We start from the raw sequence: 26,957 nt of genomic DNA, 5'->3' as shown, positions 1-26,957 counted from the left end.
GCAGGGTGATGTCATCATTTAACTCATTCAGGTGCAGTGATTTGAGGCGGAGGGAGGGCATTGTAATTATATAATCGATTGGTAATCAGTCAATCGTTATGATTAGTCAGTGGATCCTTGCTGGAATTTAATAATAAAACAATCGTGTAATTTTAATGGGTCTGGGGTCAAAGCACTGAGCTAGCATCACTGACGTCCGAATGCACGTGTAGTGTTTATAATGACGAATAAACTTCTTATGAGGCACACTCTGTTTATTGTAATACTTCTCTTTACACAGTCCTTAACACACAAAGGGGTATACGGTCCCCTCACCCGATACCCTAAGGAGGTACAGCCTCTGGACTTAGCGTGACCTACACACAGGTCTCTTCCTAACCTAAGGAGGTACAACCTCCTGTCTTGGCGGGACTTACTCATACGTCTACCGCTATCCTAGAGTCCTCCGGCTGGGACCTAGGGGAGGCTATCTGACCCACCGCTGGCCCAGTGGGTCTTGACCACTGGATACGCCGAGCCTTAGCCCTCAGAAGGGCTGGAAGGCCGGGTCCAGGGTCCTGGCTATCTTCAGCCCGGGCTTCGGTCTTCGTGTAGGGAGAGAACTCCCTGCGCTCTGCGCGGTCACCCTTCTTATACCCGTTTGTGGCCAGGTGTAACCAATTCCACATTCCCACGTGTAACTGTCTGATTAGTTCTTACCAAACTGTGGCTACGATCCACTTCACCTCGTCTGACCCCAACCGTTATGTACACAGAGGTAACGCTGCACTGCCCCTTTGATACCTAGTGGCAATGCAGGTTACCGAACAGTGAGTAGTTAACACCTCCACACACGTAAAGAAAACCGGGCTCTAGAGTGAAGTGAGTTAATGGTCTAAGTCCGGTCAACAAAGACTGCTAAATAAAATTAAAACATTCAAAACATCATATTGAATTTGCTTTGTTTCGGTTGACTTGGCTAAATTGCAGGTCTGAGAATTAAAAAATATCAGTTCCACCGACGTGCAACCACCATTTCCTCCGTAGCAGGGTCTGTGGAAAAGTTGCACCACCCAGAGAGTGTGTGGATTAAAAAAAACGTTACCAGAAGGAAATCTCAGATGTTGTTCTGTGATGTCACCTTCCACGGGCAGTTCTCTAACACACAGGGCGAATGGACGTGTCGCCACCTCATTCTATGACGTAATTAGTTTCAATTGGAATAAATATTTAGCAAAAATAATATATATAGTGGGGGGTTCGGAGGGGAAGGATAGGAGCTTGCCCCGGGTGCCAAAATGTATCCCCACGGTTTTCAGTTTCTTTATTTTGGTATAGCCCTGTGAACCATTCGACTCTTGAATCGGGTGCAACCGCAACAAACAAAAAAACAAAAACACGAACAAGAAAAACATCTTAAAGTGACTTTGTGGTTGTGGAAACAGAAAATCCATGGGAAAAATAAACAGCAAAATATTCCTGAAAAAAGCACCGTACACCAACGCTGTGTGCAGAAAATCCCAGTGGGATGCAAGTCAACATTAGCATGCAGGACACACTGTTGAGTTTAAAAAAGATGAGTTTAAGTGCGTAAATTTGTATGTCAAATACATGCATGCACAAGCGACACGCACGCAACCCACTTGCCACTCGTCCAAACACGGAAAAGATATTTAAAAAGGTCGAAGATAATTATAGTCATCGAGAAGAAAGATATAGACGGGGTTTTCCACTCGCTCCTGCCATCGGGAAAAGCGATCCTGCTGTAAAACGATGAACGGCCGTGCGTCGACGCACTATTCCCGCTTTGTTAGCGAGCAAAAAATGAGATGTACTACTCCTTCCCTTCCCCCGGCCAACGTAATGCTGTCTTGCGTTCGGAAGAATTACCATAATTACAGTGACCCATTACATATTAATGTGATGCATTCATTCATGTAAATTCCTAAGTATACACACGCCACCAACGCTGGATTTAAATAAATTCATGACAAAAAAACAATTAAACGCAAGGGGAAACAACGCCTTCGCTCACTCAAAACAAATTAATATTAATACCAGACTGTTAATTAATGAATCAATTAGCCGTGCGTTAATTCCATTTAAACAAGGTAGAAGGGGGAAAAAAAAGATTAAACAAGCGTCACCCAAGGCACAAACAAGTATCGCGGCGTGCGAGTTAATCTCCATCCAGAGCAAGTGGTTTATATTATTCCTCACGTCCCAGGACAACCCATGAGCAGACGATGGCCTAACTTCCCGCAGGGAGCTGCTCTCTTTCATCGGCTGAATCAATGGCCAATGGTGGATCGTACACATTCCCGAAACTTTCAAACCTCACTTGGAGAGCCCTGCAGGATGAAGAGCAAGGAGGCAACGAAAGGAAACCTGCGCAAACCCTGTCACAAGCTTCCGTCGGTGCGGAGCTGTGAGCGTCATGTGTCCTCGTACGCGAGGGTTCTCTCCGGGCACTCCGTGTCTTTTTTTTTTCCTCCCAACTCATTTATGCAACTGGCCTGATAAAAAAAAGAGCCTTGAGACGTTCATATAATTTATGACATCAAAATTAGCTGCGTGGGCCAAGATGATAACGTCTTGTAAGAGATGGGAGTACTCGGGCACAACCTGTTCATTGAACTGCGCCTTAACCATTTATACTGCTGGGTGGATAGAAGCAGTACAGTGAGGGAAAAAAAATATTTGATCGCCTGCTGATTTTGTACGTTTGCCCACTGACAAATAAATTATCAGTCTATAATTTTAATGGTAGGTTTATTTGAACAGCGAGAGACAGAATAACAACAACAAAATCCAGAAAAACGCATGTAAAAAATGTTATAAATTGATTTGCATTTTAATGAGGGAAATAAGTATTTGACCCCCTCTCAATCAAAAATATTTCTGGCTCCCAGGTGTCTTTTATACAGGTAACGAGCTGAGATTAGGAACACACTCTTAAAGTGAGTGCTCCTAATTTTAGCTTGTTACCTGTATGAAAGTCACCTGTCCACAGAAGCAATCAATAAATCAGATTCCAAACTCTCCACCATGGCCAAGACCAAAGAGCTCTCCAAGGATGTCAGGGACAAGATTGTAGAACTACACAAGGCTGGAATGGGCTACAAGACCATTTCCAAGCAGCTTGGTGAGAAGGTGACAACAGTTGGTGCGAGTATTTGCAAATGGAAGAAACACAAAAGAACTGTCAATCTCCCTCGGCCTGGGGCTCCATGCAAGATCTCACCTCGTGGAGTTGCAATGATCATGAGAACGGTAAGGAGTCAGCCCAGAACTACACGGGAGGATCTTGTCAATGATCTCAAGGCAGCTGGAACCATAGTCACCAAGAAAACAATTGGTAACACACTACGCCATGAAGGACTGAAATCCTGCAGCGCCCGCAAGGCCCCCCTGCTCAAGAAAGCACATATATACATGCCCGTCTGAAGTTTGCCAATGAACATCTAAATGATTCAGAGGACAACTGGGTGAAAGTGTTGTGGTCACATGAGACCAAAATGGAGCTCTTTGGCATCAACTCAACTCGCTGTGTTTGGAGGAGGAGGAATGCTGCCTATGACCCCAAGAACACCATCCCCACCGCCAAACATGGAGGTGGAAACATTATGCTTTGGGGGTGTCTTTCTGCTAAGGGGACAGGACAACTTTACCGCATCAAAGGGACGATGGACGGGGCCATGTACCGTCAAATCTTGGGTGAGAACCGCCTTCCCTCAGCCAGGGCATTGAAAATGAGTCGTGGATGGGTATTCCAACATGACAATGACCCAAAACACACGGCCAAGGCAACAAAGGAGTGGCTCAAGAAGAAGCACATTAAGGTCCTGGAGTGGCCTAGCCGCTCAAGACCTTAAACCCATAGAAAATCTGTGGAGGTTCGAGTTGCCAAACGTCAGCCTCGAAACCTTAATGACTTGGAGAAGATCTGCAAAGAGGAGTGGGACAAAATCCCTCCTAAGATGTGTGCAAACCTGGTGGCCAACTACAAGAAACGTCTGACCTCTGTGATTGCCAACAAGAGTTTTGCCACCAAGTACTAAGTCATGTGTTGCAGAGGGGCCAAATACTTATTTCCCTCATTAAAATGCAAATCAATTTATAACATTTTTTACATGCGTTTCTCTGGATTTTTTGTTGTTATTCTGTCTCTCACTGTTCAAACACACCGACCATTAAAATTATAGACTGATCATTTCTTTGTCAGTGGGCAAACGTACAAAATCAGCAGGGGATCAAATATTTTTTTCCCTCCCTGTAAGTCATGTTTTGCAGAGGGGTCAAATACTTATTTCCCTCATTAAAATGCAAATCAATTTATAACATTTTGACATGCGTTTTTCTGGATTTTTTGTTGTTATTCTGTCTCTCACTGTTCAAATACATCTACCATTAAAATTATAGACTGATCATTTCTTTGTCAGTGGGCAAACGTACAAAATCAGCAGGCGATCAAATACTTTTTTCCCCTCACTGTAGGTTGGAGGAGGGGGGTGGTGGAGGAGGGAATTTAAGAAAACTCAAATTGCTTCAACGGCCGAGTGGAAAAGTAGGCCAATTACCCGCAATAGTGAGAGCTCTCTCGAGTGGAAGCCACTCTGCCAGCACTGGCGCGAATAAGCAATTGCAGGGCTGCGCAATTTACCACCACATAATCTTCTGCCGTATGTCAGAATGCCCCGCCCGGCTGTAGTGGCCCTTCTGCCATCATTGGCATCGCGTCCATCTGAATATCACGTGACCCACAGCACTGTTGGCCACGTAGACATTTTGCACACGGTTCGATTCCCGTCACAAGCTGCACCATGCATTTTTTGCGAACGAATCACCACACACACAGACGGCGCAGCGTGCCGCCTGCGGAGAACCGGGAGATGAATGGGTGAGCAGGAGAGCGGCAAAGCTGAAAAACGGAAGAGCGGGAGAGCGGGAGAACGGCACGCGGGGCACTCACGAGGACGGCGCGTGGGCACGGGTGAGCGCGCGGGCGTACGTCGTCACAAAGTGGCGGAAGCGCTCCCTCTGCTCGCGGGGTCGCTCCCCGGCTCGCCCGAAGCTGCGCAGCGGCGCGCCGAAGTGCACCTGGCTGCGCAGCACCGTGCTGCGCAAACGCTCCGGCCCGAAGCTCTCGTCCGCGAACCAGTAGGCCTGCGGGTGCGACATGGCCAGGCGCAGGGAGCCTGCGGCGGCAAAGGCAGGAGGAGGGGGGCCAGTGCGGTGGTGGCATGCGGGAGGAACAGTGTCGGCGTCGTGCCATTAGCACGATCCGCTATGTATGGTGCGAAAGAGGTTCAGCATACATACGTAGTGCAGCCGATATGAGGTGCTGGTGGAAAGCACACTTTAAAACTAGCTTTTGGTAAGAGTTGACAAATTCTCAGAGTGGAGTCCAGATTTTAGTTTTTTTTTTTTAAAGGCATTTCCTAGAAAAAAACGTTGGTTTATCGGTAACAATTAATACATCTTCCAACAATTAAAAACACAATTCAAACCCTCAAATCCGTCAGCGGACAGGGCAACCCAGACTTTAAATGTCACCACAAATCTCACCGTTGATGTCGGCCAGCTGCCTGCCTTGGCCGTCGAACCACACCTTGCCGCCACTTGCTGACGGGAACAGGAAGGTGGAGATGGAGGCCGGCGGGGCGCACGGTGGAGCTGCCGTGGCGGCAGTGGTGGCGAGGAACGTGTGGCTGCGCCGCTCTGGTGACGCGGGAAGCGGGAGGCCATTGTCGTCGCCGCTGCCGCCATCTCGCAGGGCCGGGTCTCTCCGGGTCTCCGGCGGGCGCCAGCAAAAGTCAGAGAAGCCAGGCCAAGAGCGGACAAGGGCCTCCGTATCGCGCACCACCTGGGTTGGTGGGGGCAGGTGGGGGCGGGGGGGGGAGGCATCGTCGCGCAAATTAGCGATCGTTTCGCATCCACAATAACCGGCGGCATCGGCAACTCCGTGGGAACTTAAATGGGTTTGCGCTGGGATTCGCGGCTGTGCGCACATCGCTGTCCGATGCGTTTGTTAGTTTCGCCACCGTATTAATCAGCATGGCGTCCAACCGCGAGAGAAAGAGAAATAATTTCACGGACAAAAATTCCAGTGCGATAGAGACGGGGCCCATTTATTTATTTTTTGCTTACCTGGCAGGGTTGTCAAATAAAAGGGGCCAGGAAATAACAAATCAAGGCAGCCACCCGTGTCGCGCCAGCGTGATAAACACAGCCGCCACCCCCACATCGCAAAAAGAAAATCAGGAGTCAAACAAATTCTATATCACAGCAACAAGACTGAGAGAATTAACATTTAAAGCAGTTTCCTTGTTTGTTAAGTCCTACGGTTCAATTGGTAAACGAATGAAACTGATTTTCAAACAGATTCCTAAACACAAAAATAGATAAGCATATCAATGAGCGGACAAAGTGAATTAATGAAATGGCTAAGATACTCATTTAAAAGATACAGCAACCAATTGAACAGATTATTGATCGGCACAGCGCTTCCTCCCCCTGCTCCCCCACTTTTGCCCGCGATGGAATGAAGGAGAGGAGGTAAATTGCGTTAAATGAACGTGTAAACCTCAGCGCGCCAAGTTGCCCAACTGCGTAACAAGGGAATGATAATTCTACAAACACCGCGTTCTCTACAAGCAAATCGTTCGCAGCTCCCAAGTGAGCTCAATGAAACGAAGGTATGGATTATTCAGTGGCGAATTGATCGTTTTAAACCATGAACCACGAGCGCACAGGTTGCACGCCGGGCAAAGGCGTCAGTAAAAGTGCGCACAAAGCGTGCGCGGGCAAGGGGGGGGGGCCGCACTGGGAAAAACACCGTCAGCGTTTATCCGAAGGGGTCTTTTTTTGTCTTTTTTAAACCAAGAAACACCCCAGGGGCGAGAAAACCCGGCAGCACCGCGCACACGATGAGAGGACGCTGGGCACCGCCATCTCCTGGCCCATGCCTTTGCAGGCCCACCGCACTACGACGACTCCTGGCAAGCCGCTTTGGCAGGTCACCCGGGTCCTAGCACCAACTGGGGCACCAAGCCTGCGTTTAGAGCTCCCGAGATCAAAATAAGACGGGTTGGAATTCCGGATGACGCGGTACCTCGGTCGGATCGTAGCAAAGCACCCGCACAAGGTAACCGCGCGTATTCACTTCACAAGGCCTCACCCACCCCAAAAAACGAGACAATGCCCCTTTAGACGCCGCGTAATGAGCGGGTCACGGCGCGCCAATCATCCGACCATATTTATATGTTTTAGCCGCTCGGAGCCAGGCTATAACGAATTACATTTGAAATCCATTACACAACGATTGTATCGCTCGATTATTATTTTTTTGCGCAGCCATCGGTGACCAAGCTGACGCCGTCAAATTCCCCATCGGGGGGCGACCCTGGGGGGATGTGGCCCGGGTTTAGTCACGGGTGGCTGCAAGCTGGATTCAAGCCCGGGATGCCCCCGGCGCTTATGGCTCAGCGCTCTTGCCTCAGCGGCTCCTGGCTCAGCAGCTCCTGGCTCAGCAGCTCCTGGCTCAGCAGCTCCTGGCTCAGCGGCTCCTGCCTCAGCAGCTCCTGGGTCATTACTCCTGGCTTAGCAGCTCCTGGCTCAGCAGTTCCTAGCTCAGTGGTCCCTGGCTCAGCAGCTCCTGGCTCAGCAGCTCCTGGCTCAGCAGCTCTTGCCTCAGCAGCTCCTAGCTCAGTGGTCCCTGGCTCAGCAGCTCCTGGCTCAGTACTCCTGGCTCAGCAGCTCCTGGCTCATCAGCTACTGGCTCATCAGCTCCTCGCTCAGCGCTCCTGGCTCAGCGGCTCCTGGCTCAGCAGCTTCTAGCTCAGTGGTCCCTGGCTCAGCAGCTCCTGGCTCAGCAGCTCCTGGCTCAGCAGCTCCTGGCTCAGCAGCTCCTAGCTCAGTGGCCCCTGGCTCAGCGCTCCTGGCTCAGCGGCTCCTGGCTCAGCGGCTCTTGGCTCAGTCACTCTAGGGGCTATCTTGGCCGACTTCTTACATTGCTGGTGAGACCCTCTCGGAAGAAGTGGGACTACCCACATTTTACCTCACCAAACACGACCCTCCCGCCAATCGGTTAACTGCGAAGCACCCTTTTACACTACTGGGTGGATGGCAGTGGCGGTGATTTAAGAAACTCGTCCAAAGTTTCAACCGCCGCGCTACGGGAGATCGATGCCGTGATCTCCGAATTGCAAATCCAATGCGCTAACCGTCCTGATCACGACTTCGGTAATAATACCTGCAGCCGCTCCTCGGTAAGCATGTTCGCATCCTGGTCCAAGCTGTCGCCGATGGCAACGAACACGAGCTCCATCCTCCATGTCGGTTGGGCCTGCAGCTGCCCAGATCTGCCCCCTGCGTCCTGTAACCATGGAGACGTCACAGTGGATGGATGGGACCAGGTTAATAATATAGAGGTCGCCTTTATTAAAATTCAAGTCCCAGGAGGAAACATGGGAGGTAAGTATTGTATGTACGCATGTAGAACTTCTTTCGCACCGTACGTAGCCAACCATGCTAATAGGAGGTGGGGGGAAGGACAAACTAAACACAAAAAAGCACTTCGAAAGAAATTCGTTTTCAATCTGGATTTAAAAGTGCATTGCTCCAGTGGCTTCCTAATATCGGAAGGAAGAGCGTTCCAGACGGCCGCAAAAGCGCATCTGAACAGCGTGGGATGCAGTGACAATCTTTGTTAGATGGCCAGCCAGAAGCTGCTGCTGCGAGGATGACTGGAGTTCGTGTGACAGTTTTTGCTGTTTTATGTTGTAGGCGAGAGCTGGAGACATGATGACTGTTGTGCAGGATGGAGGAGGGGGGTTTGGTGAGGGACATATTCCGCAATGGGCATTGGAGTGCTCGCCGCAAATCTGGTGACCAGGGGGAAGAGAAGACCTAAGGAGCCGATGGCAGGAGACCGATAGGGCAGAACTTGGAGGGTCACGAGTCTAACTGAGGGGCCGTCCATAAATGACGTCACGCACCTAGGGGGTGGGGGAGTCAAACATTTGTGACGATGTGTGACGAGGGGGGGGGGGGTTTGAGAAATTTGACGTCACGTCAAAATATATATAGACAACTTTTTAATAAATGTTTTCTCCTACAACAGAGTGCAGCGCCACATTAAATACGAACTACAATGACGATAGTTTAAAGCGATTTGAAGCATGTTTTATTTTTGGGGGGGTGGGGCAGAGCTTTGTGACGTCATATTTGAGGGGGGGGGGGTCTGACTTTTTGTGACGCCGTGTGACGAGTGGGGGGGGGGTCAAAACTTGTCCGAAATCGCGTGACGTCATTTATGGACGGTCCCTGAGCAGCAGCTCAGGGATCTGGCGAAGGGTCAAAGGTGTGGGCGAGGAGTGGAGGCATCAAACGGCCATGAAGACACCTTGATCTCAGAAAAGAAAAAAACGCATCTCATTAGCAAGGAAGCAAATGTGGACCATGTGTCTTACATCATTGCCGGGCCCACACGGTTGTTTCAGTGTAAGGTCATGTACATGTGATAACCGATAAGATAGTTCTTTGTGCATTGTCGTCATCGTTGTTGTTGTTGTTATGATCGTTGCGCTTTCCTGCAATGTTGGCGAGATGTCCTCCGTGGAGGAGAGATCCTAATCGCAATGCAATGGTTAAATTTCTTGTCAGAATTTCAGAATTAGCTGCGTGCAATTGAGGCCACATGCCACCAATCCCGGCTCACCCTCCCCTACAACCACTGCTCCCCCCCACCCCCCCCCCCCTTTCAGTCCACAGCCCCCAGGTCCCCCCCCCCCCACCAGCCCATCACTCCCACAAGGGACACATTTAATTATTCGTGGCAATTTCTCAACGCCAATTTGGCCACGAGACCAACACCGCAATGTCTCTCTTCAGGGATGAAGCCATGAGGTCCTTCACAAGTCACGGCTTGGCAGATGGGACCTCCCCCCCTATAAAAGGACGCTCCGTTTATTAGATTCAGCCCGCACTGAACATTAATGCAAACGCATTGTGAGCGGCGAGATGAGAATTGTAAAGGATAACGGGGCTTATTTCAGCATCGCTCACCCACGGTGGGGAAGAAAATAATCGCAGCCATTAACTCACGTCAGAGGTTGTCTACGGGAGCAAATGTAGGCCAATTAATGTGCAGCGCGATATTCCCATAATCATCGCACCCTCACGCATAGTCACAACATCAATTAGCAACCGACACCGGTGCAAAGTGCCTCACGTTCCTGTTTCATTGGGCGTTCTGTTCCCTTTCATAATTATTTATTCCGACCTTCATGCTATCGGTTCCCAAGTCGTGAGGCGAAGGAATTCCCAATCGGAGCTCTGCAGCTAATCGTGCACCACCTTGTGTAAAGATAATGGCCCCTCAGAAGATGATGTCACAAAACTATTAACGATTTAACTATTTTTTTTATTTTACCAGGTAAAGGCCCACTCAGCTATGTAACTCTTTTTCAGAAGCGACCTGGCTGCAAATGACAACTCAACGAAGTGGCTTATCGTGTGGAAATTTATAGCAGCCAAATATTCTAAACGCACGTTGGTTAAAAATGTGGAGGGAAAAACCGGAGTACCCGGAGAATAATCCACACGGCCACGGGGAGAACATGCAAACTCCAAATATACAGGAGGCGTCAGGGTTGGGATCAAACCCACGACCCCCTGTACACCAGGCGAGGAAGTTAACATCATGCCACCGTGGTGCCCCTAAATCTCACTTCGTCCTCTTCAACAGGCCTCTTTACCCATGCTTGGGGTACATCTTGTATGCGTCCTGAAAGGGTTTTCTCTGCGCGTCAAACTTTAAGACAACTATTATTAACGACCTGCTTGTAGAGGCCTTGCTTATGGTGGAATAATATTAACCATGCCGCGCAGATAGATCAAAAACCTACTTGCTGTACTCCTCCCTGCTCGCACCTCGATAGCCATCAGGGCAGATGTCTCTTCTCTCCACAATTCCGCAAAGTCACAACCAAAATCCACATTCATGGGCGTGCGTTATCTCCACCACAGCCGGCAAAAACAATTACTCGAGCGTTATACTCCTCCCGTGATGTGTGCGGTCACGCTGCACAGCTCTCTCCGATGCGTTCACGATCAAGAAGAATAAAAGGACGACGCTCCCAGCACGCGGAGTGAAACATCAAAAACATTTCGCACTCAAAACCGGGGAACTCTCACCTACTCTTTGGTTCTATTCGTAAAGTCACGTAAAAACTACAAGAAATAAAAAATTCACGACGTTTCGGCCACAACACAAGTGGCGCTGTCCTCTAGACAGTCCCTTCACCTGATGAAGGCCACTTGTGTTGTGGCCGAAACGTCGTGAATTTTTTATTTTTGTAGTTTTTTTTACGTGACTTTACCGAATAGAACCAAAGAGTATGGATCCTTGCAGTCACGAAAGCTTTAAATCTAGTACTCTCACCTGTTTCGCTGGCAGATTTCGCCTGGCCATCAGCTTCCGGGTTCCCTTCCGTACCAACCACCAATCGCCCCGGGCAACGGTCCGATTCCCTCGGAGCGGCCGCCGTTCCCTGGTGGTCACCGTCACCAAACACTGGCGCGGCACAGTCACGTCAAAGATGTGCACACTCGTCTTGGCATCCCTGAAGACGAGCTTATTGCCGCCGCCGCCGCCGCCCTTTCTGCCTGCACCGGTGCAGTGGGCGACGTTCCTCTCGTTGACTCTGCGGATGAGCGATGAGACATCACCGTCGAGAGCAGGGGCCGGACGCAGCCCGAAGACTCGTTGGCCGGAGAAGCCCTCGTCGGCACCGCAGCCTCGCGAATTTCGCGAGGCTGCGGTGCCGGCGAACGACGTGGAGCGTCGTCCGCGGGAGGAGCCAGACGGAACGACGGCCTCCAGGAGCTGTGTGCGCAGCGCGGAGGCGAGCGCGTCGAAGCGGCGCAGAGCGATCTGGTCGCGCGGCTCGAAGGCGCCGTACGACAGGTCCAGGTCGAGCGGCGGCGACAGCGAGAACATCGCGGCGGCCAGAGCCAGCGGGACGCCCACGCCCAGAGCCAGCGCGCACGCCGACACGCGGGGCGATGCGTACGCGCGCCCCACGCGCAGCGACCAGCCCTTCTCCCCCGCCGCAGACGCCGCGGCGTCACCGGGGTCGCCCCCGTCGCGGCTCTTTGCCCCGAACCGGAGTTCCCGATCGTTGACTTGGGCGCCTCGATCTCCGTCGTCCTCGTCGCCGTCGTCGTTGACTTGGGCGCCTCGGCCTCCGTCGGCAGCGGAGCCTCCCCCGTTCTTGTGTCCGCCACGCGCCGGGTGCTCGTCCGCACGCTCGAACCTCTCGCTTCCCGCTCTGCTGCAGATTGGCGTCCGTTCAATGCTACTGAGTCTGGCTCTGTCCTCGTTTGCGTCTCCTCGACCCATGTCTCTACCTCTGCCTGTGTGTATCTCCGTTTCTCCGTCTCTCCCCATGTCTCTGTCTCCACCACAGCCCCCTCTGGTGTCTGCGTCTCTCTGCGCATCTGCAGCGGTGTTGTCTCTGCACTCGCGACGATCAGCAGTAACACCAAGGGGGTCGGCCATTGCGAGTCCGCTGTTCAGAGCTTGGGATTGCAGTCGGGCGAGCGGGCGAGCATGCAGCGTGCTTCCAGTGCTGCTGACGGGGCTCGAAATCAAAACTCGTCCCAGTGTGTCCCTTGTTTTTTCACCTCTGTAAATATTAAGCACAAAAAAACGGAGATAAACATCGTTATGTCATTGGCACGTTGCGCTTTGGAAAAAAAAACACACAGGACGCAATTCAGTCGATTATTTTTATTTCTTCTCATGAACAAACCCTTGGCACCGTTGTTATGCCTTCCATCAAAATAGTCTTAAATAGTCTTAAATAGTCTTAAAAGTCTTAAAAGGGTAAAACCTATTCCTATATCTTGTTTCTGGCAAAGGAGGTCTCATAATGTTAATGCTCACCCCGAGCCCTCAATACTCTGATAGTGCGCTGTTTTTGAGTTGTACGCCTTTTGGTGTCTTCTGGTCCAACACCAATGGAGACTAGGCTCTAAGAAAAGCTGTCTCGGGTGTAGACCAATCAAATTCAAGGACAGTGCATATTATTATTAGAGTTGTCTTTTTTTGTTTGCATTTTGACTGCTTGTGTTGTGGTCATTGCAAACATGATGCCTTGAATAAAGGTGTCAGTTTTTGTGCCAGTTAAAAGGGTAAAACCTATTCCTAAGTCTTAAATCTACATTGAAAACTTTTTTCTTAAAAAAAATGATTTTTGTTTAGTTTGTTGTCCTTCCCCCGCATCTCCGATTACCACAGTTGGCTGCGTACGGTGCAAAAGAAGTTCAACATACATACGAGGTGTTAATGGGCGTGCCAATGTCAACAAATCGTTTAGGGTTATTGCTACTGCGATATTTGCTCAGAGCTGCCGACGTAATGCTCGGGGGCAAAAATAAAATAATAAATTAGGCAAATAGTGGCAGAACACAGTCTCGGGGGGGTGGTGGGGGGGGTGTGGGGGTGTGGGGGCTGGGGGGGTCGAGGGTCATATCATGCGCGCACAGCCAGCTCCTTGGCTTATCCCAAGAAGAATTCCGGGACACATAAGTGACATGATTCTCCTGTCCTGACCTCGGCGCTTGCACTCCCAGCGGAGATGTTGCCGCCAAGGGTGCAAGATAATAAACTCAATCAAAATTTTCAAAATCCCGACTATCCTTTCAATAATAATTGCTTTTCTCGGTAAGTGGATCGTTTTGCTTCTTATCTGTTCTGACCAAGCGTTACTTGGGCTTTTATTAGTTTTATTGGATTTTTTCTTTTGTAATTTCTCACTTCTCCCGATGGGAAAAGGTGGGGGGGGGGGGGAGAAATTTCGCCTGAAAATCTCTGATAGCATTCGTGTTGCTGTTGGGGTTTTTATGCTAACCGCAATAGGATCTGAAAAAGGCCACTTTCCAGCCTGGTGGCCACAGCGCCCGAATTTTAGAAAGCGCATATTCATACGCCGCAAATAAATGCGTCAAAATATGAAGGCGGAGAATAAACTTGGCCCATTCTTTTAACTCGGATGCTTGCTATGATTTCAAAACCCCCATAAAAAAATGTATATGCGCTTACATATTCACCTACCTTTCCTGAGACAAATATCAAAAGCGGAAACAAAATATATCATAAAAAGAGATTGTATTTTTTCCCCTCATGTAATGAAGCTGCAATGACTCCTGTATCATAAACTCAAACAACTTTAATTTCGATTTAAAGCTTTTGTGACTGCAAGGATTCATCTTCTTGGTTTTTTCGGTAAAGTCACGTAGAATGGGAATAAAATAATAAAATAAAATAAGAATAAAATTCTCACGACGTTTCGGCCACAACACAAGTGGCCTTCTTCAGGTGAAGAGACAGGTCTGTCCGGAAGACAGAGCTTGAATGAACGCTGTCATGCAAGGACCGCGTCTATTAAGCTGTGTGGGCAGAGTTAAAATATGAATGTGCATGTTACCAGCATCACCTCCGGAGAGGAGGAGGGAGTGGGCTGTGAACACAGGCAGAGAGGAAACAAGAAAAGGGGCAAGTGCAACAGCCAAGGTGCACTGTTGTGTCCTGAGTTGCCTTATGACTATGCTGTAAACTGGACTACTATATAATATTATAATATTGCATGTTACCAGCATCACCTCAATATTATAATATTGCATTATATAGTAGTCCAGTTTACAGCATAGTCATAAGGCAACTCAGGACACAACAGCGCACCTTGGCTGTTGCACTTGCCCCTTTCCTTGTTTCCTCTCTGCCTGTGATCCCAGCCCCCTCCCTCCTCCTCTCCGGAGGTGATGCTGGTAACATGCAAATTCATATTTTAACTCCGCCCACACAGCTTAATAGACGCGGTCCTTGCATGACAGCGTTCATTCAAGCTCTGTCTTCCGGACAGACCCGTCTTTTCACCTGAAGAAGGCCACTTGTGTCGTGGCCGAAACGTCGTGAGAATTTTATTCTTATTTTATTTTATTATTTTATTCCCATTCTACGTGACTTTACCGAAAGAACCAAGACGATAAAACAACTTCACTTAAATAATGTTTTGAATGAAAATGCTTAAAAAAGCTCAGTGACACTTTACCGCAATACACAGCAATGACATTATGACGCAAGCTCTCGGAACCAATATGCCGATTCAGAATTGGTTTCTTCGTATTCATAATTGGTTTCTCTTAAGTCACATCGCCGAAGTATAATTATATATATTTTTTTAAACAATAACCGTCCACCACCAAACAGAGCCAATAAAATCAAGCTGTTACGTCTTGGACAATGTGGCCAATTGATTTGGTTTTAGCAACAAACCGGGAATATGTTGAGAGGCAATGCAAGATTTAGACAATTTTATACAACAATGCAATAATGCCGGAGCTGTCACGGCATGCAGAGTGCGAGAATTGATAAGGTGAACATTAGACTTTGACAATCTCCCGAGTTATGTTAATAATAGTGAGGAAACCATCTGTGAAAACTAAGAAAAAATCATGTACATGCAATTTCACCATCATCAATTTCATCATCACCAAAAATCATCACCACCATTTTGTATTTTGCATATTCTTTGGATTACAAGATGCACTTTGTTCTCTTGATAAATAAAGCAAAGTTCGGGGTGCATCTTACATTAAAATCCCCATGCAAAACGGAAAAAGTTAGTTTACAAGTTTGATGGTCATTGACAACCAGCCACCCATCAACCAAGACCTCAATGTACCCACTGCCACTTAAAATGCTGGTCCCCCTTATAGGATCGTGCTGCGGCTGTGGACACCATCCTAGAACCTCACCCAGATCCGGAAGAACGACCGATGCTGACGGACCGGGTGAAACAACGCGGCGACCAGAATAAACTCCTCATTCGAAACCCAAAACATCATCGCACACATCCCCGGCCTTGACATTCCTCCTCCTCCTCCTCCTCGAAGACACTGGATGAAATAACCGTCAACCGCAAGAGAATATCTCTGCAGACCGATGTGCACATGTCCACCATGGAAAATTCAAGACAAGCTCACGGTGCGATAGTGGCCTCACAATCCAAACTACACGACAATATAGTGATCCATCGTAGTCTACCCTACTTCAACGGGGGAAACAGCAAAACTCCACCAACTCTCCCGAAACATTCTCAGGAAAAGAATTTCTCGACGCTAGCATTCGGGCTCCTGAACGCACATTTCCATAAGCAAGACTAAAATGCGAGGCTGGTGTGCGTGACAACATTCTTGTAATCACGCCACTGACATCGGTCACAAGTTTGGGGTGCGTCTTACTTTCCATGTCTGGTCATTCAGAGGATACGGTAACACAATGCCGCCCTTCTCATATAACAAGGACACTGCTGACTTCACTTGCCTTCAATTTTCTCCTCGACACTCACTCTCCCAAGCACTTTATCCACTCGTGATGACCATTAAAAGCTTAAGTCTTTCCACAGCGTGCCATTAGTGGTTTAGTTTTTTTTTTAAATCCCATTAATTGTTTAATGGCAACCATGACCGGAAGGCAAGAGCTATTATTATAATTAATATAATTTTACGGTTGTTGTAACAGCTCGTGCCGTGGCTCCACCGGACAGCACGACTCAAAACCTGCCCACACCACACCGCCGACACGTAACGGCATGTGGCATTTTCTGAGAACCACCATCAATAATTTCGGGTGTCACGGAAGAGAGGGGGTGCAGCGGGGTGGGGGGGGGGCGAAGAAGCAAATTGTGGAGCGTGCACAGCTGTGATCGGGTCGCCCGCGTGCGTTGCTAGCTTGCGCTTTTACCGACATAAGAAAAGGCCAAATTTGGATGACATGTGCCTGCCCTGCCCCTGCATTGTACTGCCCCTGACTTTCCCTGCCCTGCCCGCCCATTAAATTAAGTTCATTTCCTGAATAAGCTCCCAGCATGTGCAGCTAAACGTCGGACACCGGCGCCCAGCAACAGGCAAGTGTACAACCCGAACGAGGACATCGGAGAGCTGCGCACCACAGCCGTGATAACCTACGCAGTTCACTACCATGGCCTTCTCCATAGCGTCATGTTGTTTGTGTTATATTAAGGCACGAGAACAGAAACCGTGACATCGATATTAATGTAATTCAGTGCCAGGCGCAATGCAACAAGGATGTAGTAACAATGATGCGGGGGTCACGTAATTGCGGTGGAATGCTGGAGGGGCCCCCTTAAACAGACCCGAGCGAAAGTGAGCCAAGGTCTCGTTACAAGCCTTCGTCGATCACTAATGCTGAGCGACAGCGTAGGGAGGATCGCCCAACCTCATCTCCGTGAACGCACATCGACTGTTACCCCCCACCCCACACCTCCCCAACGCACACGCGTGCCAAAGCCAGCCCGGCGACAAACGTGTTTACATTCACCATCATCATCAGCAAATGTCTATCCACTGCTGGGTGAAGGGCGGCCCCAACCCATCTCTCATGACCCTGCGATGGAACGACTCGCCAAGCTCGTGGTCCACATACGGTAGTAATGAAATGATCATAATAATAATCTACAAACACGCGTTCCTACAATAGCACAGCGTAATCCCTGAAAGTTCCATTACGTGAAGTTAAAGATTATCCACAACACATTTAAACTATTTTACTACTTCATGGAACCTCCCTTGCCAGTATCAAAATATAAGAATATTTTTACCCTTTCTGGCAACAAAACAGTTGTGTTAAGATGTTAAAACACCAAACTGAAACCTTTTCCAAAGAATAATGTCTGCATTAACCACAGATACTTGTGGTGGGCATGCAAACATTTATAACACGGATCAGTGAAATAATATAAAAATGTTATTTTATTTTTTTATTTTCGTAACAGCAATTTTCATTGGAGTATGACAGGTGAGGCTCTGCCTCCCCTGCCTCCTCTGACCGCACGTCCCTGCTGCGAGCGAGCCGATTTCATCGCTCCATCTCACCCCAGGTGGACGCGCATTCAGACGCCTTGGCTGGCACTCCCATTGATTTTCTTGAGCAAGCGCACTGCCTTGGACTTGGCGGAGGCACCGGCGCCTAACGATGCTTACCTGCTCGTTGTAAAATACTGTGGTATTAACTGCACACCACCCCCAAACCCTTCTTTCTCCCGCTGCTTCTCCCACCCCGCCGTCCTCCGTGAGCTTCCGTGCCCCACCGATTTCGTGATGTTACAAAACCGGCCACCACCACCACCACCACCTGATATGATTGCCAAACCCTCCCCGGATTGGCCGGGAGTCTGCCGAAATTGGTATCGATCTCCCGGTTGATGATTTAATGCAATCCTGGATATTTTAATAATGAAATCTCTCAATGGAATAAATTAACAACAAATAATTTTTTTTTTTTAAAATCTCCCAGAATAGCTTAAATCAGAGTTGGCAACCCCCACCACCGGATGACACTTTGCAGATTTCCCAAGGCGGCTCCGCTCAAAAAGCAGCTGACATCCTGGAACAAAACAGAACCAGGTGGCAACTCCAACGCAGCACCGCGACTGACAAAACTCGCACCTGCCGAGAAGCGGCAGCGTAGGTGCCCCCCCCCCCCCGCGCTTGTCCCCCACCCCCTCGTGTGGCCAACCACGTGCCAACCGCATGCCAACCACGTGCCAACCGCGTGCCCCTCGCATGGCCCCCACGTGCCAACCGCGTGCCCCCCCCCACGTGCCCCTCGCGTGCCACCCCCCCTCACCACGTGTGCCCCCCCCCCACCCCCACTCCTACGTGCCCACCAACTCGGCACGACCGCCTGCAACTGGCGGTGCAATTAACGGCGCCGGGTGTGAGAACTGCAATTCACGCCTGCGCGCTCCAGCAACTCGGGGTGGTTGTTGGTGTTGTTGGGGGCGTGGGGGGGGGGGGGTGCGTGCGGCTCACTCGGTGGACCATCGTGCGAAAGACGTGACACACGGCACGCGACCGATTACATCGTTTCGTGTTTGTATTGTTATTGTCCTGAGTATTATCACTGCTACGACGTTCGTTTTACAAGTTCCCCCCCCCCCCACCCCCGTCGCATCCCCTGGAGAGCCTTCGTCGAGTCTCAAGACTGTGTTTCAGGAGGGTCTTGCCGAAGTCTATTCGAATTTGTATGTACTGTATATTGCACTTCTTTCGCACCGTACGGAGCCAACCGTGCTGATGCAAGGTGCGGGGTAAGGAAAACAAACTAAACACACAAAAATCATATTCTTAGTTTTTTCGGTAAAGTCACGTTGAAGAGAAACAACAAAATAATAAAATATATATAAAACAATTAAACATTCTCACGACGTTTCGACCATAACTCAAACGGTCATCTTCAGGTGTGTTGGTTTGCATAAATTTATTTTTAAACGGCGCATTTATTTATTTAAAAAACGTTAGCGTCACGCGCAGCGATTTGGCAGTTTACGCAGGACTAGTCCATCTATATTCTGAAACGTGACTTTATCGAAAAAACTAAGAATATGAATTACTGCAGTCACGAAAGCTTTAAATCAAAACACAAAAATCAGTTTGAAAAAAATGAGTTTGTCAATCTAGATGATTTAAAAGTGCATAGCTCCAGTGGATTCCTAATGCCGGAAGTAAGAGCGTTCCAGACGGTCGCGGAAGCGCATCTGAAAGCGTGTGATGCGGTGACCACCGTCTTTGTTCGATGGCTATAAGCCAAAATCCGCTTCGAGGATGACCGGAATTCCCGTGATGGTTCATGCTCCTTGACGAGATCAGCAATTTTGTTTAAGGGGTTTTTTTCCCCACTCATAAAATATAATCAGTTACATTATATGCGGGAGGGGGCGGGGGGAGGTGTTAGCTATGGGATGAAACCGGAGAAGCAGGAGGAAAACCATGCAGGAAACAAGGGGAGGAGGACACAAACTCCACACAGAACAGTGCCGGAGTCAGAAATAGAAGCCAGGTCCTTGTTACCGTGGAGGTAGGAGTGTTACCGTGGAGGTAGGAGTGTTACCGTGCAGGTAGGAGTGTTACCGTGCAGGTAGGAGTGTTACCGTGCAGGTAGGAGTGTTACCGTGCAGGTAGGAGTGTTACCGTGCAGGTAGGAGTGTTACCGTGCAGGTAGGAGTGTCACCGTGCAGGTAGGAGTGTCACCGTGCAGGTAGGAGTGTTACCGTGCAGGTAGGAGTGTCACCGTGCAGGTAGGAGTGTCACCGTGCAGGTAGGAGTGTTACCGTGGAGGTAGGAGTGTTACCGTGGAGGTAGGAGTGTTACCGTGGAGGTAGGAGTGTTACCGTGGAGGTAGGAGTGTTACCGTGGAGGTAGGAGTGTCACCGTGGAGGTAGGAGTGTTACCGTGGAGGTAGGAGTGTTACCGTGGAGGTAAGAGTGTCACCGTGGAGGTAGGAGTGTTACCGTGGAGGTAGGAGTGTTACCGTGGAGGTAGGAGTGTTACCGTGGAGGTAGGAGTGTTACCGTGGAGGTAGGAGTGTCACCGTGCAGGTAGGAGTGTTACCGTGGAGGTAGGAGTGTTACCGTGGAGGTAGGAGTGTTACCGTGGAGGTAGGAGTGTTACCGTGCAGGTAGGAGTGTTACCGTGGAGGTAGGAGTGTTACCGTGCAGGTAGGAGTGTTACCGTGGAGGTAGGAGTGTCACCGTGCAGGTAGGAGTGTTACCGTGGAGGTAGGAGTGTTGCCGTGGAGGTAGGAGTGTTACCGTGGAGGTAGGAGTGTTACCGTGGAGGTAGGAGTGTTACCGTGGAGGTAGGAGTGTTATCGTGGAGGTAGGAGTGTCACCGTGGAGGTAGGAGTGTTACCGTGGAGGTAGGAGTGTTATCGTGGAGGTAGGAGTGTTACCGTGGAGGTAGGAGTGTTACCCACTGCGCAACGCGGCCGCCCCCAAATCACCTTAAATGCCCCGCCATGAATAGTCACCCTGACCACCTCCACCCCTCACCTCACCTCACCCCACCGGACCTCCCCCTCACCCCTCCCTCGTCAAGCCTCAACCTCCCCTTCACACTTCTCCCTGACGTCCTCCAGAACGCCCTTCTCATCCCATCTCTTTTATCGGAGCTCAAGAAAGAGAAGCAGGGTTGAGATTGCTTTTGGTACTTACACGGGAGAGTGACTGGGAACCCCGGCAGGTGTTGATTGTGGGCTTTGGCTGCAAGGTGGCCAGGAGATGACCGTACACCAATGCATTCTTGAGTTCATCCGTGTGGAGCTATGCGTGATCAGTTCTCCCCATGCTTTCATTTTCAAAATGTGGGTTAGGTCGGCGTGCTGAAGTAGTAACGAATTAGCACGTTTTGTTTTCGTGACAAACCTTACTAAATCAGCTATGTTGGGTAATGGCGGGTTAACAACACATTTTATATTTACGCGATCTAACCCATAAAATAACCTTGATTTTGATTTAAAGCTTTCGTGACTGCAGGGATTTATATTCTTGGTTCTTTCGGTAAAGTCACGTAGAAGGGAAACAATAAAATAATAAAAATATAAAACAATAAAATTCTCACGACGTTTCGACTGCAGCACAAGCAATCATCATCAGGTGTGAAAACCACAGCAGTCGAAACGTGTTGCAGTCGAAACGCCGTGAGAATTGTATTGTTTTATATATTTTTTTTATTTTATTGTTTCCCTTCTACGTGACTTTACCGAAAGAACCAAGAATGTATAACCTTGATCATTAATAATATTGGTCGCAAAAACCTATCAATTGTTAAATTTCCCCAGGCAGTTCGATTTCTTTTAATTCCACATGGAGCCATTCGTTAGTGGAATTGAACAAACATCGTTAATGACAGGACCCTCGTGACAATGGGTGTTGAGACTCCGCGAGACTTTGTTTGGGTGAATAGATGGCATCGTTGTTGTTGTTATTATTGATTATTCCCTTTGGGAGGAGATACACAAGTGTTGCAATCGTAACCAAACAATAAACATGGCGAGAATGCGCAAAAAAAACAAAAAATATCTGGCATGTGCTACAAATATCATTAAGCCTTGTTCCATGATGTATTGACTCGGCTACAGCTGCCAGTACCAGCAAGTAGGGCTCAGCATGATGCTCTGTTGTAGCAGAGTTTGGGGGTTATAACGTCACATACTTGGATTATTATTATTATTTTCCGCCAGAAACTCCTACCCTGTTTCTTTCACTTTCTTCCCGACTGCAAACATATGGAATAAATAAAATTAGAAAACATTTCAAGCGGGGAAACTTCAGACTCATCGAAGCTGCCTTTAAATTAGGTTAGATACACAGAGAGAGAGAAAAAGGTGAAAGTGATTTCCTGGCTCAATTGAGCATCTAGGCAGTGGTGCTTATCTCCTGTTTACAGACCTGAGAGCCAGTTGTGGAAATGTTTCAATATTTCTACCGCAAAAGATGAATGAGTTTATCCATAGAACAATCTCTGTTGACTTCCCCACAAAAGTGGTAAATATTTTATCGGCCCCTCAAAGATGATGGGCTGTGAACCCCCAACCAGGATGTGAACTCGTGACCTTCTGATTGCGAGCTGCCCGCACCAGGCAGAAGGTTTGCTCAGTAAATAATCATTACAACCTACTATTACTACTCCTCCCCCACAGCCCTTTCCCAATCCACTCTCCCACGCCGAGTCAATGATGGGAGTCGTTTGGCCATACTTCATCACGGTGGTTCAGTGCGGGTTGGCGAGGGGGGAGGGGTCGACGCACGGGCAAGAGGGGAGCAGAACCTGTTCATATTTCACTCGCCTACCAATGCTAGCCGTGGCCAGAAATCGAACTCGGACAGCCACGTTCAAAGCGCCGTGTGCCATCGACGAAATATCGCTACCGATTTCGTCATTGTAAACGATTAGTTTACGACGACTAATACGACGCCACAATATTGTAAATGTACGTAACTGACGATTATATCAATGTGAAATTTGTTTCCTTACATTTCAACACCCCAACCCCCGCCCTGAGTTCTCCCTTTTGCAAGAAACGTTTCATCTCAATGGGCTCTCTACCCGCCCCGTGTCTAGATCCCCCCCCCCAACCCCCCTTAAAAAAACACAAACACCGCTGATTTCATTGATATCGTTCCTGCTACTCCTACCACGACGACCGAGAACCGCTTTGATCCGAAAACGCAATATCAGCTGGCGGTGCCACGGAGCTTAAAAATAAAGAGGCCCCTCCGAGCAGGCACCGCTGACCCCGGCAAACATTGGCCTCAGCCTCAGGATAAACACCCCCCCCCCCCACCGCGCGCCAGCACTGCATCAAAATTGAGATGGAATTTAAACCGCACGACTCAAATGGACAATAAATAAAAAAAACCACGGACGTGCGCGCGCCGGCGAGCACCCAGGGAATCTGCCGTCAGGGGGGCGTACCAGCTAGAAACGCCGTTTTCTTCAAATTCAGAGTCAAGAGTTTGCCTCCCTTTTCGGCTCAGTCGATGGAAGCGTGACCATATTAAATAATTTCGGGAGGTGGGGCGCGAATTCGTTTTTTCGCTGTAATACGAAGTCGCTCGCGATTTGTGTCCATGCAACCCAAACTGTGGACCCTACAGTAAACCCACTCATCAGTGCCCCCTTCAACAGAAGAGGAGGAACAGCTAAACTCCACGAACTCTCCCCTGAAGCCCTCTCGCCGTGGCTAGCAGACCACGACATTGACATTGAGCTGCGGAACAACATATGGCCATCATACGCCAGAATGGAGTAGAAACTAATAATCGGAAACAAACATGAATAGGTGCCACTGCGTGTGTTTGTCGCGGTTGGGGCCGTGTAGTTCTCAGATGGGGGTTCTTCGGGTTGCACAACCATGTCGTTCGGCCACGAAGTCCGACGCTTTGCTCCAGAAGCTCTCAAGCACGCGAAGCGAACCGTCGGACGTCGCGACGAACAGCAAAAGCAACACGCGGCACGACCCAAAAAGCGCATCGGAGCTTTCTTGTCGCTCGGCGATAGAGAAATATAACACCAGATGGTGACACGCCCAGCAAACAAACTAACATTGCTTCCGATGTAATGACAAAGGCAATGATGTTGGGAAATACCTTGATTGTGCTGCACATAGATTAAGCGTTGGACATATTATCTGGAATGCATCTCGAATGAAATATGCATAGGGAATTATTCTTCGACTACATTTTTTTATTCAAGAAAAAAAAATCTCAAAACGTATTATTATGAAGCCAGCAACCTCGTCAATCACCTTATCATTGCCTCTATCGTATTCATAATAAATTACGTTATCGTCAGCATAGGAAGCAAAGCAATGGAACGAGTCCAACAAGGCGTGCACAGAGGAGATAGATCGATTAAATAATCTGGTGTGTAGGGATCGGTGCTGGGTGGATGATTGCAACGCAGGATCCTTGCTGGGGGACTTCATTTCACAGCAGTGGATTGATCGTGGCTGCTGCCGATTCATCAATTGCAATATAATCGTAATCGTCAATTACCTAACCGTCTCAAAAGCCCAACCTGTCATCATCATCAATCGGCGCGTATATCTGTGGGGTTGGTTTTAGAAGTCTGCGTGCGTGAGCAGACTGACAGGTTTACCAATTTCATCAACCCGAGCGAGCTGCGTTTCGATTTTGATTAAAAACCACAGATGGCCGTCCAGATGGATAAATAGACAAAACGCCTCAATCACTCCTTAGGAAGGGGCCTACGCCAGGCCTGTTAATGTGGCAAACAACTCTCAAAGCCCGTCGATTTGTGCTCATTCAAGCCGTTTCCTTTTTCTTTCATAGCATCATCGAAAATTCGACAGCATGCCATAATTAAGCCCCACATAAATGCGGTATGCACACCCATCCCGAGATACATTTAAAACCAGGCCGCCGCCCCCCCCCCCCCCCCCACGTGAAAATGCTGCCCCCCTTTAAAAAGGATACCAGACGTTTTACCTCTCTTCGACGTATTCTACGAGTTGTATATTTATTCGCGTATTCGTTATTGTGCTGGGAGCTTCGTCAGGAATGTGAAATTCAGATCAACGGCACGTCCCACACACACACACACGCGCGCGTCCTCCCAGAGAAATGTTCGTCACTTATGATGTACACAAACGATGTGCAAATGTTACAACGGAGCAAACAAAACTGCTGGTAGGCAGAACTAAAAAAAAAAAATGATAAACCAGATGTTAAAAGGTAAAGATGCAACCCTGAAATTGCTTGTTCTCCCCACTGCTGGGGTACAGGACCTCCCACTCTACACGACAAGTCCCGTGTGCTAACAATTCCACCACGGCGGCATCCGCAGATTGGCAATACCGAGACGATTAAAAAAAGAGATATAAAGGATCGATTACCGCATGACCCCCCCGACTCCAGAATTGTGACGATTCATCAACTCGAGTTACACCCCTGCGGCTTGGGCAGCATGGCGGGCCAAGGATACAGCTCTCAATTTTTCACACATTCCTAGCATGAGACTCTCACGTTCAAAGCAATTCCCGTCTTAAGCCCCAAAAAAGCTCACGGATTTCTGGTGACGAGGAAATTGCTCCGAAATATATATATATATTTTTAAAACTTTTGCGATGTATCGCCCTCCCCCCACCCCTACCCCCCGGTTGCAAAATACCTGCGCACAAACGCCACGAGGGTCCATTCGCCTTTACCTCCCTCCCCCCAAATCCCTCCCCACTCCCTCCCCCGCAGGTATCTATTAGACAGTCTCACGCCTCGCGACGAGCCAATCTCACACCCCTGCTGATCAGCCCCGCCACATCGACCGTCTCCAAACTCGGGCAAAAGTCTCACCCCCCCCCCCACACCCCTCTCGCTCCCTCCAAGTGGTAGGGGGCTCGGGCCGTAATTACCGTGGCCAGCATCTCTTCTTTGAATACTAAAAACAAAGTTGATTGAATTAATACTGTGGGAGGATTGTTGATTGACCATCACTGAAAGCTACAATGCAAGAAATAAACTATAATCATTAAAGAATGCCGATTGAAACGGAGGGCTTGCTTTTATCCCAAAGACATCAACTTAAAAAAGTCCGTTCACTAATCTTCTTTTAAATCATTAGTTTTCATCGTCTAAACATTTGTCAATAACACTGCCTTCACAGAAGAAATATATAAATATATGTTTATCCTTTTAAGGCCAACGTTATTGAGCAACGTGTTCAGTTTTTGTTATTTGTGCTTTGGGCACCACAGCCAGCGTTGCAACAGCAGCATCACCAAGCCTGGATACCCTCTGGGATGTCGCGACCTCCACGCACACAGCAGCATGGAGTACTACAGGGCCGCCTACGGGGGCTACGTGGGGGACAAGCAGCAGCCAAAACCCACCCACCGTTGTACTGTGCTTCTGTGCTCCCGCGTCCATGCTCCCGGAGCCTTTCGCCGCAAACCAACCGCGGTCGATTCTCAAATCTGGCCGTGCGAGAGCTTTCGATTGTCACCCTGGAGTCGCGTGTGGTTGGCTCGAATTTCCTTCCACAAGTCCTACGCTTGTTTACTCCTGGGTAAACGAAAGGTTCCTCGAGACCTCGACGTCGGCCTACAACTCCTACAGTATTTTCACTCCCAAGGATAGCGCAGCGTTTCGCGGTTGTGCTGTACGGTATGAAACGCCCCCCCCCCCTCTCCGATGTGGTTTCAGGTCGTGCCGAGTGTTCTTTCAGCAGGGCGTCCCGACGTTTCGCTGCACGCTTTTTTTTCTTTCGGGAAGCTCCTCTTCAGGATCTGTTTTGCTGCAAGCTTCTTCAGAGACTGAGGGGGTGGTGGGGAGGGAGGACAAGATACCGGGCACGTGGATCGAAACGTCGGACATACCGTGCCAAACAAACACACGCAAGGGGGAGAGAAAGACCCCTTTAGCTCCCCCTGCCGCCGCGGGGTGGATTTCCACACAGCTTTCTCATTGACATGCTAATTTCTCTGCTCCAGCAGCAGACCCACACCTCTCTCTCTGCCCCCCCCCCTCTCTCTCTATTTAAGGCCACGAATAATATCCATTTTCTATACTTTTTAGGCATATTAAAAGAAC

The 26,957-nt window shown here is 49.1% G+C and overlaps 1 protein-coding gene across 2 annotated transcripts in view; it reads right to left on the bottom strand.

Moving 5' to 3' along the window:
• DISP3 (dispatched RND transporter family member 3) overlaps nt 1–26,957 on the bottom strand; it is a 246,057-nt gene that overhangs the window by 195,233 nt on the left and 23,867 nt on the right. The window contains exons 2-6 of one of the 2 annotated variants that reach the window (XM_076070260.1): nt 26,262–26,680; nt 11,426–12,671; nt 8,234–8,356; nt 5,548–5,845; nt 4,952–5,177 (exon numbers count right to left, since the gene is read on the bottom strand). In XM_076070260.1, coding sequence (XP_075926375.1) covers nt 4,952–5,177; nt 5,548–5,845; nt 8,234–8,356; nt 11,426–12,544 — 1,766 coding nt within the window. In that variant the 5' untranslated portion in view covers nt 12,545–12,671; nt 26,262–26,680. The remainder of the gene's footprint in view (nt 1–4,951; nt 5,178–5,547; nt 5,846–8,233; nt 8,357–11,425; nt 12,672–26,261; nt 26,681–26,957) is intronic. The other variant, XM_032961968.2, reaches the window with a different exon arrangement.

The sequence above is a fragment of the Petromyzon marinus genome, chromosome 28, assembly GCF_048934315.1.
Source record: "Petromyzon marinus isolate PM22_M1 ecotype Great Lakes invasive population chromosome 28, UKy_Petmar_22M1.pri1.0, whole genome shotgun sequence".
Classification (NCBI taxonomy): domain Eukaryota; kingdom Metazoa; phylum Chordata; class Hyperoartia; order Petromyzontiformes; family Petromyzontidae; genus Petromyzon; species Petromyzon marinus.
The sequence above is the reverse complement of the archived record's forward strand: the minus strand, read 5'-3'. Positions and strand labels throughout refer to the sequence as shown.